Source organism: Schistocerca americana, chromosome 2, assembly GCF_021461395.2.
Source record: "Schistocerca americana isolate TAMUIC-IGC-003095 chromosome 2, iqSchAmer2.1, whole genome shotgun sequence".
NCBI lineage: Eukaryota > Metazoa > Arthropoda > Insecta > Orthoptera > Acrididae > Schistocerca > Schistocerca americana.
In genome coordinates, this window is record NC_060120.1 from 470,748,375 (window position 1) to 470,761,958 (window position 13,584).

A 13,584-nucleotide genomic window follows, 5' to 3' on the forward strand; every position below is an offset into this window, starting at 1 on the left:
TTAGAAAGTAGCATTTCCTATGAAGCTTGCAAATGCATTTCTTTGACCCAAAGTGTGCACACCTCACGTGATATACCATATCAGTCTGATAACTAAATCGTCAAGAATGTATACAACCCAGTGTGAAAGATATATATCTCTTCTCCTAAGCAAAATCATTTGTTTTAACAGGAAAAACTATTTAATTCTAACTTTATTCTGATCTCTTCATTTCATATTCGCTTCTCTCAATGACAGATCTTTATCCTGTTCCTTTGTATTATTCTAAAGATGAACGCATAATGAAATGATCAAATGCTGCCTTTTTCGAATACAAGGTAGTGAAAGTAATTTCATTACGATCATCTTTGGTGCCAGTATTCAAGCCCATACGAGATCTTGGAAAAGCATCACCAATGACACTCTCTTCGTCAGGAATACATTAATAGTGAATTTGAAATATTGTAAATACTGCGTCCACCTGGCTAAATGGTCATGAGTTAACCATGTACTCAGAAAATTTTCGAAAGCATGGTGATATGTAGAGCCCTTGATCACCTGAACGTACAAATAATATCTGAATTTCACAAAACCTCACACAACAGCCAGGGCCTCAAACTTAGTGACAGAATAGTTGGGCTCACACTTAGTGAGCACCTAGCTTGCAAAAGCAATATTACGATACTCCACGTACTTCAAATTCTTATGAGAATTTAGCGCCAATATCTGTCTTAGAACTGTCTGAGCTTACAAAGAAATATCTGTTCAGAACAAGATGTGACGTAAGAAGATCTTCCAAAAGAATCTGTTTCAAAATTTCAATTCTGTTTGTGCCTCGGCATCCCAGTACGCACACTCGTGGTGTAGACAAAGTGTTCAGAGTAACAAATACCTGATAGAGGGCAATACATTACTGTGATTCCTCGCTGTGGAAAGAGGAAAAATAAAAGTGGTCTCACTCTTATCTGGACCAGGTAAAATACAATGTGTCCAAGAAATGTCACCTGTCTCTCGATGAATTCTGACTTCTGTAGTGACACTATACGCTTTGCATACACTGAAGAGCTTGTCCAATATCTTATTATGTTTTTCCCAGCTATCTTCAGCAATCAAGTTATGGTCAACGAAAGAAGTCAATGTCTTTCTCATGTGATTGAAAAAAGGCTCAGGTCATTACTGTTTTCAAGAAGGATCGCCGAACAGACGCACAAAACTACAGAGCTCTATCTCTGATGTCTAACTTTTGTAGAATTTTGGAACACGTTTTACGCTCGCCTATCATGGCGTTTGTGTTGACTGAAAATCTCTTGTGCAGGAATCAATATGGATATCTAAAACAACGATCATGTGAAACCTATCTCGCTCTTTTCCTTCATCAGACCCAGATAAGAGCAGATACCAGCACCCAGCTAGATGCCGGTGTTGAGTACAGTTCGCATTTCCGCCTTATGAAGAAAATATGAACGTATGGAATATTAGAACAATAGTGAGATTGGTTCGATGAGTTCCTAACAAATAGAACACAGCACAACATTCGCAATAGAGAGACGTCTTCAAATAAAATTAAATTTCGGCCGTTCCTAAGTGAGTGTTATAGAATCGTTACTTTCCGCAGTTTATATAAAGGACCTAGTAGATAACGTTGAAATTTCCTTGAGGCTTTTTCACAGATGATCCTGTCGTATACAGAGACGTTTTGACGCTGAAAGATTGCAGCATAATGCGGGAGGACTTGAAGAGGATTGATGCTGAGTGCAGGGAATGGCAATTGAATCTTAACATAAACAAATGTAACGTATTACGAATACATAGACAGAAACACCTCATTGCTGTATGATTACAGGATTTCAGAACAATCAATGTAAGCAGTCATTTCCCTAAACTGTCTAGGAGTACTCGTACCAAGCAATTTGAAGTCGACAGCCCACATAAAATCAGTTGTGGGTAAGGCAGAAGACAGACTGAGATTCATTAGAAGAACCTTTAGGAAATGTAGCCTATCAACAAAGGAAATAGCTTATAAGGCACTCACTGTACTAGTACTTGAATACTAGTCAACAGTCTGTGATCCAGACAGGCTGGCAGAGTATATAGAGAAGATCCAAAGAGGAGCAGCACGTTTCGTCACAGGTTCATTTTGTAAGCGCGAAAATGTCACAGAGATGCTCAGCCAAATCCAGTAGCAAATGCTGCAAGAGAGGAGTTGTGTATCACAGAGCGAACTAGCATTTGAGAGTGTTGTTCCTAGACAGGTCAACCAATATACAGTACATATATCCCACACAAGTCCACAAAGATAATGTCAAAGAGATTCGAGCTCATACACAGTCTTATTAGCTATTGTTCTTCCCAGGAACGATAGCCAACCACAACAGGAAAAGGGGGGAATTGACACAGGTGCACAAAGTATGCTCTGCCAAGTGCTGAAAGTTTGCTGGTGGGGTATAGATGTAGATGCACCTGTAGAACAAGGCTCATAGTACATGAAACATTGTTGTTGTTGTTGTTGTTGTTGTAGTCTTCAGTCCTGAGACTGGTTTGATGCAGCTCTCCATGCTACTCTATCCTGTACAAGCCTCTTCATCCCCCAGTACCTACCGCAACTTACATCCTTCTAAATCTGCTTAGTGTATTCATCTCTTGGTCTCCATCTACGATTTTTACCCTCCACGCTGCCCTCCAATACTAAATTGGTGATCCCTTGATGCCTCAGAACATGTCCTACCAACCGATCCCTTCTTCTAGTCAAGTTGTGCCACAAACTTCTCTTCTCCCCAATCCTATTTAATATATTGCATATCATTACCACGTCTGCCGCCTCTGCACAGCCACCGTGACACCATTTTTCCTGTAAAGCATGATAAACTCGCTGGGAATATGGTAACAGAATTGTATAAAAATGAATCAAATTCACAACAGGTCTAGACTCAAAAGAGAACTCCAATTTGATGGGAAGTTTGAGACATTGGTTCGAACTCTTCTTCTGAAGCACACATTCATCAAAACTCAACTTCAGTGCAGCATCATTACTCTTCAAAAGCACTTCACCATAACCCAATTTCATCACTGCATGATGTATCAGAAAAAAGTTAGTCCCTACAACTGTGTTAGTATCCAACCTAGGCACAGTCATATACCTTGCAGAAAACCTACAACCTTGACAAATAAATTGAATATACACATATCACTACACCTCAGCACTTCTCACAATAACTGCCCTTTTCACCTTAGATCAACGCAGAGAAAGGCCATCAACGTACACCTTCACAACTCTAAAATGCAGATCACTCAACACAGAAACTTGGCTACCTATGTCCAAAACACAAGACAGAATAGCTCCATTATTATTTATTTGTAGCACTTGACTCACCAAAGAATTTATGTTTACATGTCTCTCAGTAAGTAGAGTTTCTCTATTAAATTCAAAATTCAACTTGTTTAGTTGTTCGAATCTGTTGATCGTTATGTTTGCAGCTCCCAAATCGCCTGCCATCAGCAACTGGAAATGACGTGGCTGCAGGCTCCCCAAGTGAACATTGTTCCATGGATTGCCTGTTCGAACTCCCAACAATCTATGGACTTGAATCTCTATCATTCCGCGACCATCTCTACCATTTCCTATATAACATCGATTGTGACAGAATTGTTTACCATTCAACCTACCTCTGTCTTTCTTAAAATTATTACTTTTATTGTGATTGGGTTCTCCTTCCTAATGCCTCCATTTACCATTTCCATACCTATCACGATGCAAACCATACAGCTCACAGTCATAATTTCCATTCCTCTATGACATCAGATCAGGATAAGAGAACTGTTACTCTCACCATGAACATTATCATCTCCTCTGTCATAGGGTAAGGTAACCTAAACATGATGCAAAATCACAAAATTCGTGTGTATTTTTAAGAGTAAAATAGTAGCCATTAGGACAAAAATTGTCATTGTTAGAGAGTAGAGCCCACTTTGAAATGACGTTTTATTAATTGGTTAAAGTTACGAAATGTAGTATAAAAAAAAATAAAAGCGGTGTATCATTTTTTGACTGTAATTGTTAAATATGATATGATTCATCCAAAGACAACTGCAGAAATTTCCTGATTTGTTTTTCCCCTGTTGTATATTTGTAATTTATTTACAAAAATAATACATACAAGAAATAGGAGCAAAATGACTTTGTGCAATAAATTGTGCCAACAAATGTGCAGAGTGATATTTGAATGTAGCTACACATGTAAGTAGTGACAGTACTTCACTTGTAAAAATACTGTAGTGTAGGACCACCTACTCTTTGTGTCCATCTCTTTCTATCTCTGTTGTAAACATGATAATGTCACGAGCCTAACTGCAATTTGAGTGTCCCCTGTCAGGTAACACGTTATTTGTGAAACAAGCAGTGGGTGTGGGCGATGTTGGCCCTACCTGAGCAGGTGCTGCTGGGTGGCCGAGCTGAGCTCCCTGATGTTGATGGCTGTGGAGTCTGTCATGGCACCGCCAAAGCCCAGCATCTGCTGGAACTGATGGCTCGTGTCCACCCGCAGGTGCACCACCGCGGACTGCAGCTCTGTAGACATGCAAAAGTTTAGTTAACATATGTCATAGCACAGTTTGTATGATCTTCTACATAAGACGCAAAGTACATAAATTAGAAATGTCACATAATTTCTTATGTATACGATATCATCTTGGATATCAGTAGGGACGTCAGATAGCTAGAATATGACTGTCAAGGGAATTCTGCTGTGGTTTGCCTATTGGCATCATATTGACTTTTTGTTGAAGCTCCCTTTCTTCAGTCGTACAAAAAGCCACACATTTTCCATGGTTTGTTATTAACCTATTGAAGTTGGTACATATTTTCTGGTGTAAGTCGAAAGTCAGGTTTTTTTTTTTTTTTTGTGATACAGGGGAGATCTTACACGCACATTAGTGAGGACTCTTCAAACTGTGCACTACATTTTGGTAATGTTAAAATTGTCGACAAATAGTTCGCTGGCTTGGAAGTGTGGTGTGGCACTGGAGAGCAGTATATTTCCATATAATTGTATGGTTGGTTGGGAGCAAAGGATTATTTTGTACTTTGTTGCATTTTCTGAACAGAGTATGGTCGCGATGAATTTGGAGTAAGTGAATTTGGCCAAGTCTATGGAGCCAATAGGTAGTCATACGAATTGTTTTTCAAAACATTATCCCCGTGGTACATGTTAGTTCTACATCTTTACGAGAGCGCCACTGAGCGACACTGATGCACTATATTCCGCATCAGCGTAGTCCATACTCAGAGATGAAATTCGCAGGGTAGAGGCTGAGGATCTCATCTGTTACTATAGAGTTTTGCAGAAAGTTACTTATGGTCCGAAGTTTCGCGGCAACCATCGTTATGTTCACTTCAGCGTAAGTTCTGTGCAGATTCACATCGATATTTGTTAGCGTTTACTGTAGGCAAGAAGTTCGTAACTGCCTAGCCATTTGATCGGGTGTCAACATGCGACTTATGGTTTGCTTCAACAATAAAGAAGCCTCCATTCACGAAACTATTGCATAAGAGTGCTTAAATCTTTCGCCTACACTTTTTCCTCTGTTTCCATGTCTCTGTGTCCGACAACAATTTCCCAGTTCTCGGTATACCCGAATTTTACAGACAACCAGACGTGTTGGCGATATACAGACTGGCTACGAGTGATGTTAAACGGTTCCTTGAGGTAGCCCTTCTTTAGGTTTCATTTGTTTGTTTCTTCCATTACTTATGATGATTTCAGAAGGTCTGTTGCTATACATGTCATTCAGTAGATGGACTATTTCTTTGGATGGTATGGTGTAAATTAAACCGTGATTCCAAATAGTGCCGTACACTGCTGTTAGTCAATGAATGCAACAGATATCTTTAACTGCTCTTGGAAGTCTGCTGTTACAAGTATGTAGGCGGTAAGCGCGAGTGCCTGTTCTGTGCAGGTTCTTTTTGGTAGAGAACCAGTTTGCCCGATAAGGATTTTATTTGAGTTGAGGGTGACAATATTACTAGAAATAACCCTCTCCAGCAGTTTAAACAGGGTAGCTCACTAACTATTGCGACTAAGAATAACTCCGAAGGTCTCATAGTAGCTGAAAATTTTGTGGGAGAAAAGTTGCATGGGACAATGGGGGCCATAATATGACGTTGGTTTTTGTTGCTAGGTGGGGTCGCTTCAGAGATATGAAGGTCAACTTTGTTTTCTTATGGGATGCTATATTCTGGTACTTATTTTCTGATAGCGGCTGCCGAGACGAATCCAGTGATGTGTAACGGTAAGGTTTTTGAAGGTCAACGAAGGTCACATAGCTGGCATGAACGTCCATTTACAGAAGGTATTCGAAGTGATGACCATTGGTGTCAATGCAGTGCTGCAATCCTATTATCATGGATTGAGTGGTATTGCTTATCACATCGGCACTTATCCACCTACCATTAAGCTTTCTTCGATTATATATTTCTATCCTCCATAATCCCACACCATACATTCACCGACCACGGTTTATGATGTACAACTTTCCGCAGTCAACATGGATTTTCAGTTGCCCAATAATGCATGTTATGCAAATTAACATTTCCATGGTTCGTGAATGTAGCCTCATCAGTAAATAAAATCAAATTAAGAAATGTGTCGTCCCTCGGAATCTGAAGTTGAGCCCATCGGTAGAATTCAATACGACGCATACAATCCGTACCAGTTAATTCTTGGTGGACACTGATATGGTAAGGATGACATTTATCTGGATCATGGCAGATTCCCTTGCGATTTGACGCTAACTGACATAAGGATCTCGACCCACAGTGGCAAGAGTACCAATTTTCGTTTCCTCGTTAGTAACTTTCCTTTGCCGAACATATTTCCGATGCGTTAAAGATCTAGTTGTTCTCAGTTTATCATACACATATTTAAATGTACGACGTTTAGGGTGAGTACGTTGAGGATATCATTCAGCGTATAAGTCTCTAGCTCTCACTGAATTTCGTTGGCATTCTCCGTAAATGAGGAGCATATCAATTTATTTTTCGATTAAATACATCATTCACATTCGCTTGATTCGACGATACTAGTGTCACCGTTACTATTAGCGTTGCATTGTGAAATCGTCGAATGGTGTTTACATGTCAACGGCACGTTATACGGATACGCCGTATTCAGCGAATATTTACTATTTGCACGATATACGTGAGTGATGTGTCAGAGCATGTGCTTCGATAAGTGCCCAAGTGATTAGGAATACCACTCAATCCCTGATAAGAAGATTGCAGCACTGCATTGATACCAGTGGTTATCACTTCGAACACCTTATGTAAATGGACGTTCATGCCACCTTTCTGACCTTCTTTGACCTTCAAAGACCTTACTGTTACACATCATTTGATTAGTCTCGATAGCCGCTATCAGAAAATAAGTACCAAACTATAGCATCCCATTTAAAAAACAAAGTTGACCTTCATATCTCTCACGCGACCTCACCTAGCAATAAAAACCAATGTCATATTACGGCCCCCGTTATCCCATGCAACTTTGGTCTCACAAACTTTTCAGCTACTGTCATACTTTCGGAGTTATTCTAGATGGCAATAGTAAGTGACCCTTCCCGTATATCAAGCTAATCAAAGGCAACTAGAAGTAACTGGTTTAGTTTGGAGACTATATTTGTTCCTTTAAGGAAATATTCTTTGGTTTCTGATTTCATTAGATCAACGAGAAATCATGAGATCGACATAATATGGAGTGATGTTCATTCAATGCATGCTTAAACTTCTCTGTATGTTTGCCAGAAGATAATCGGAAGCTGAGGTCTGTAAGGTGCATGATACTGTTAAATTCAAATTGCAATGTCTAAAAAATTTTATTTATTTAAACAGTATGAAGCGAAAATCGACAGAATAAAATGATCGAACTTATACAAAAGAGTAGTCTTGAGGAAACCATTATAACTATGCCAGTAAGCACAAGTATAATGTCTGTGCTTAATGTTTACTGGAAGAAGAGTATTTGGAGAAAAATTGATAATTTTATGAAAAATAAAATATAGAGATGAATGTAAGTTATAAATGTACTGACTGTAAGGTTCTGAAGATGTTAGAGCATGTAATTCAGTTAAACAAAATAAAATCATAAATTAGGGAAGTCACTATGTGTTTGACCGCCAGACTTTTGGATGATTTTGGCGTGAGCACCACAAGGGAGGAAACAACGGAAAACCAGAACAGTTGGAGTCGAACCTTGACAGTGCAGAAATCGTGGAGTGCAATGCCTGGCGATCTGATCCCTAAGCAACAACAATTCAGAGTGAAAGAGCTTCACATTTGGTATGCCAGTGGTTTATGGTTCATGAAATCGCCTCCAGTTTATTTAGTGTCAGAAAGCAAGAACATCTGACTGATCTTATGTGATGGAATATGGAGGCATGATGCAGCAAGTTAACTTGAATACCGCCATGGGTGGTAGTTATCAATTAATTCCACCATTGGAGACGTGAAGAGCCTATCCAAATTTTCATTATCAGAATGCTACTGTCAACGCCATGGTTTGCCAAAGTTCTAATATAGTTTTGTTAAAATTATTTGTTAGAATGGTTCAAATGGTTCTGAGCACTATGGGACTTAACATCTTAGGTCATCAGTCCCCTAGAACTTAGAATTACTTAAACCTAACTAACCTAAGGACATCACACACATCCATGCCCGAGGCAGGATTCGAACCTGCGACCGTAGCAGTCGCACGGTTCCGGACTGAGCGCCTAGAACCGCGAGACCACCGCGGCCGGCATTTGTTAGAATCATTGTCCCAAAGTCATATACCGATCCAAAGTCCCCTGTCCATTTTGGTAAATGTAAATTCCGTGTCACTTTGTACGGTCAAAAGATCGTTGTGACTAGTGTTACGATATTCTTGCAGTGTCATATAAAAGTAACTTCTAATAATAATTGCTTCATAACTTGTGTGGCATCTCAAGCCTGAAATTCGAATCCTGTCATCCACACCACGCTTTGGAGAGAAGTTTAAAACATAAATAGGTGTCTTGCTAATAGTAGTATTCTGTCAGGTGACATGTGTCAATATTTGTGTTAGAGACTATTGTGAATGTTAGGAAAGAAAACAGTGTAATGTTGTGCAGAATGCTCTACTGTGCGAACTAAAAGCTGCATTTTTCTGAGGAGCGACACATAATCAGAGCGGGAGGGACGAAGGTCCCGGCAGGTAGTCAGTCGTAGATGTGGGCGGTTGTAAACCCGACCGCTAAATGGATTCACTTTCCGTAGCGTGGCCAACGCTACAGATTGATACAGAAAATTATTCTGCACATTATTATTTTCATATTAAGCAATGTTAACAGTCATCCAGCTAAAGTTTGTCACGCTTGTAGTTCAAAAGCATTCCTTTCCCTGTTATGTAAGGTTAGGAACGGTTCGATTACACGTTATTCGCACATCTGAAATACGAAGGCGAAACGGTCACACGTGGAAGCACTGGGTTTGGTTACAAAGTGCAGCCACTTTGTACAGTTTATCGAGCTGCATGGGTCTCATGCAGCCAGTTATATGTCGACATATTGCGATTAAGCTTTTGGTATGTACAGATATGGACCACACAAGGCGAGCATATTCCACAGTGGAGAAGCACACTGCCTAGAGCGGTGGTTCTCAGCACCTTCGGCATAATTCACCATCTGTTGTTAGCAAGATTTCTCAGCATGTATTTTCTTGCTGCGACTTTGAGTCGAGTCTTCATGTAGTAATGTCTGTGCATCAGTGACCAGTCCAGTACGACACCGAGGTATGTCGGTTTATCTGTTTGATGATGTATTGTTAGTTTCACAGGTAAAGAGTGTGCTGCCACGCAGTCTGAGCAGTAAACAACAGGACTTCCCTCTTGATCTTGAAAAGCTCGGTTGTTCTGGGCTTTCCATACATATGGCACACCTCATTGTGCTCAGGATATTCAGACCCTTGTCTCTACCTTCCCTGCCTCTAGATCAAGCCGCACCATGTCTAGTGAGGTCCAGTTTCGTTGGGAGGCGTTCATTCGTTGAGTTTTGCTATGCTGTAATATGACTTGATATTATCCACTTCAAAGATATGAGGTATCTATTGTTATATTGTAACACTGCAGTCCTAATGCACTGACTTCACACCTTCCAGCACAGTGTCGTGAAACATCATTAAGAAGGCCCTGACCCGCACGTGAGTGGAAAGAGTGGGCAGCGCCACACCTCCAGGAAGACAGAGTTCAGTGCCCTCTGTCAACGCTGACTTAAGCAGCTGCCAATCGCTGGTCGGGTCCACTTCAGTCACAGATATCGAGAGCATCAGTACTGAGTACGGTACTTTGCCTGTGTTCTGCGGGCAGTAATCGTGTGTAAAATTAAGTGCATGTAGGAGCCACAGGAAGCACCTCAAGCCACCTCATAACGAGAAGTTTAATTAAGTGCATGTAGGAGCCACAGGAAGCACCTCAAGCCACCTCATAACGAGAAGTTTAATTAAGTGCATATAGGAGCCACAGGAAGCACCTCAAGCCACCTCATAACGAGAAGTTATGTTTCTTTCCTTTTTAGAAATAAAGTGTTCTATTAATCTGCAAGTGTTATGTACAGATCATTTTGGATTCTGTCGTCATAACTTCTCTCCTTCTTTGTTTGTGTTGGTGCTGACGCCCACAGTAGTCAACACAACAGCAACACTAATGATACCATTCAACCGTTTTCTGTCCTACACACGACTCAACAACACGTTTAGAGGGACAGTGCTCTCATCATCAGGTTCACAAACATAGTTCACGCGGTTTTTAGTGTTTTAACCTCATGAGCTAAGTTTGACAACCTGGTGATGACAGCACTGTCTCTCTGAACGTGTTGAGTCGTGTGTAGAACAGAATGCTACCATTTGTTATAGACAGTGTGAATTTAACGATTAGCATTCACATATAGTTTGGGAGATGTCTAATGTGAGTTGAGTGAGAAAGTAGATCGCATTGAAAGTGGTAGTTGGCGGATTCTGGAGCGGTACTGAGTTATACAGAATACTAACTGAAGAAGACCCACTTCAATTGGTTTTCTTTTTCCATTTGTTTTCTTCGCTTTTTGTCAGATATCACAGTAACGTTCATACATCTGTGACCATTTCAGTACAACATCCGGATATATCAGTACGCAGTTAATTATCTGATTTGTGTAGCACCTTTCTTTTGAACTACGTTTGGTGTTTCTTTTCAAGTGCAAAAATTAATAATTTTTGTGGCTGTCCAATACATAAACACCCTACTTATAGATATCCATTTAAGGAAATTGATCGCCGGCCGGAGTGGCCAAGCGGTTCTAGGAGCTACAGTCTGGAACCGCGCGACCGCTACGGTCGCAGGTTCGAATCCTGCCTCGGGCATGGATGTGTGTGATGTCCTTAGGTTAGTTAGGTTTAAGTAGTTCTAAGTTCTAGGGGACTAATGACCACAGCAGTTAAGTCCCATAGTGCTCAGAGCCAAGGAAATTGATCCTATTAAATGGAGTCTGCAACAATGGAATGTTTGCCTCCTGTTTGTTGGAAATCACCCTATATGCTAATGTTAACAGAAATTAAAGCACTTTGAAGGTGAATTGTAAATTTGTTGAAATGGATACAATTCATAATATTAATACTAACTTGCCTTTTTCCTTTTCTGGTTAATATTTCCGCTTTTATGATGTCATTCAGAAGCGTTCCACTACATCTGATTTACCAGGCATAGCTGAATAAAATAAAGACACCGCCACAGGTAATGCAAGAACCTCATTGAAGTGGGTCAAATTGGGGTTGGCAGGCATTTGCATCAGGAACTACCTACTGATACAAGTACGGTCGCCATCGCATTGATCAGGTACCATGTAGACCGGTTCAGTAGAGCGACCAGAGTTGCGATATCATCGATGCAGCAGAAAGGCAGACTCTCTGTGGCACGGGTGATCTGACTGCTTCACATTCAAGCAGTCACTCTGCTGTGCCTTATGTGATAGGCATCGGTACCTTGTTATAACAATGATACACCAAGCTCATATAAATATTACTAATTTCTATACAGAAGTGCACAGTCTGACAGCCATCACCTCCTACACCAGCGTACGAGTCTACACGGATGAATTAACCCTGGACTCTGCCACTCTACCCTTGGCCCATTTGTTCATGCTGTGTCCGTTGCTGCTGGCTCAGCGCCATCTAACCAGCGGGCCACCTGCTGGGGTACTTCTGCCACTGCTTGCTTCCAACCCTGTCGGTCCTGGGCTGTGCAGCCGTTCAGCCACCATTCCCAGTGGTCCGCGTCTGCTCGCACAGGAAGGCACTGCTGCTGAGAGCTTCCTCCTCCACTCTAGACACATGACGTGATTCGCATACCCCTGCGTGCCCTGTCCCAAGTCACATGGCTGCTGGGCTGCCGGTAGCCTGTTAGGCTGCCCTCATGGGCTGCTGTCTGCTACCGGAGTCAGCATCCTTGCTGAGTCGCTGTCGTCATCACTTCATCACCTGAGCGACGCCACTGGTGGCCAGAGACAGCAAGCCACTCGTTGACTGCAGCATCATATCGTCGGGATGTACAGCTTACACTTTGGGAGTGTTGGGTTCTCCGAACATTGGTACGACTGTTGTAGTCTGTGGGGCAATAATGAACGTTTCTACAATGCTGTTTTCATGACGGAACATCAGACGACAACCAGGCGTCCCCTCGCCACTCCACCGCTGCTCCCCTCAGGGTGGTGGACCACTGGCTTCCAGATCCCTGACAACCCAATTCTACCACCCACCATAGAGGCCAGCCAAGCCCCGGCCTCTATAGAAGATGTTCTGCAAGATCATACTGAGGACACAGAGCGAATTTAGAAATTCTGTTGTTACCTCCACGATTTTGTGATGTTTCATCATAGTGTTAATGGATTTAAATATTTTATCTACCCTTGGAACCATACTCTGTAATCACTGATTTGTTTGTTGAACTACGTCATTTTAGTCGATAAATTATTCTCTCATGTAACTATTCTTTGTGTATGTATTTTTATTCTGCAAACAGATATGCTATGCCGTGTTGTTATTCCTCTTTCCTTACTAGGTCGCACAACTCACTGTTAACACGATTACGACGCAATGCAGACCATTCTTACATAATCTAGAACCTTCAAAACATTCGAGAGTATTCATAAAATCTCAAAAACACCAAAAGTCTCATTTCTCCTCAACCACAACAGCTACCATTGCACAACCACTATAGTGCACAGTGGGGGAAAACAAAGGTAGCACCAGACACAGATATCAGTGCTTTTCACAAAGTGGTTTTGGAGGTATCTACAATTTCACCCATAAATACTTCAGCTTTAATATACATTTGCTGATTACTGAATATTTGAAGTGAATAGCAGTCTACAATACTTATGAAGTAGAAATGCGATGAGGGGAAGGATATTAATTAAAGAGTTCATAGGACAGATACTAATAAGGTGTCATTGTGAAAGTTGTGTTGGGGTGCAAGTGACTCACGTATTGAAATTAAACAGTCACTTGTGTATGACGAGAAACAGTAACTGTCGTATACGAGGTTTCATCTAAACTTTAATAAATTTCCAAAC

At 41.1% G+C, this 13,584-nt stretch overlaps 1 protein-coding gene across 1 annotated transcript in view; it reads right to left on the reverse strand.

Moving 5' to 3' along the window:
* Window positions 1-13,584, reverse strand: part of LOC124593732 (lysosomal acid glucosylceramidase-like) — a 172,485-nt gene that overhangs the window by 87,287 nt on the left and 71,614 nt on the right. The window contains exon 3 of the mRNA XM_047132062.1: window positions 4,402-4,543. Within this exon, the coding sequence (XP_046988018.1) occupies window positions 4,402-4,543 (142 nt within the window). The remainder of the gene's footprint in view (window positions 1-4,401; window positions 4,544-13,584) is intronic.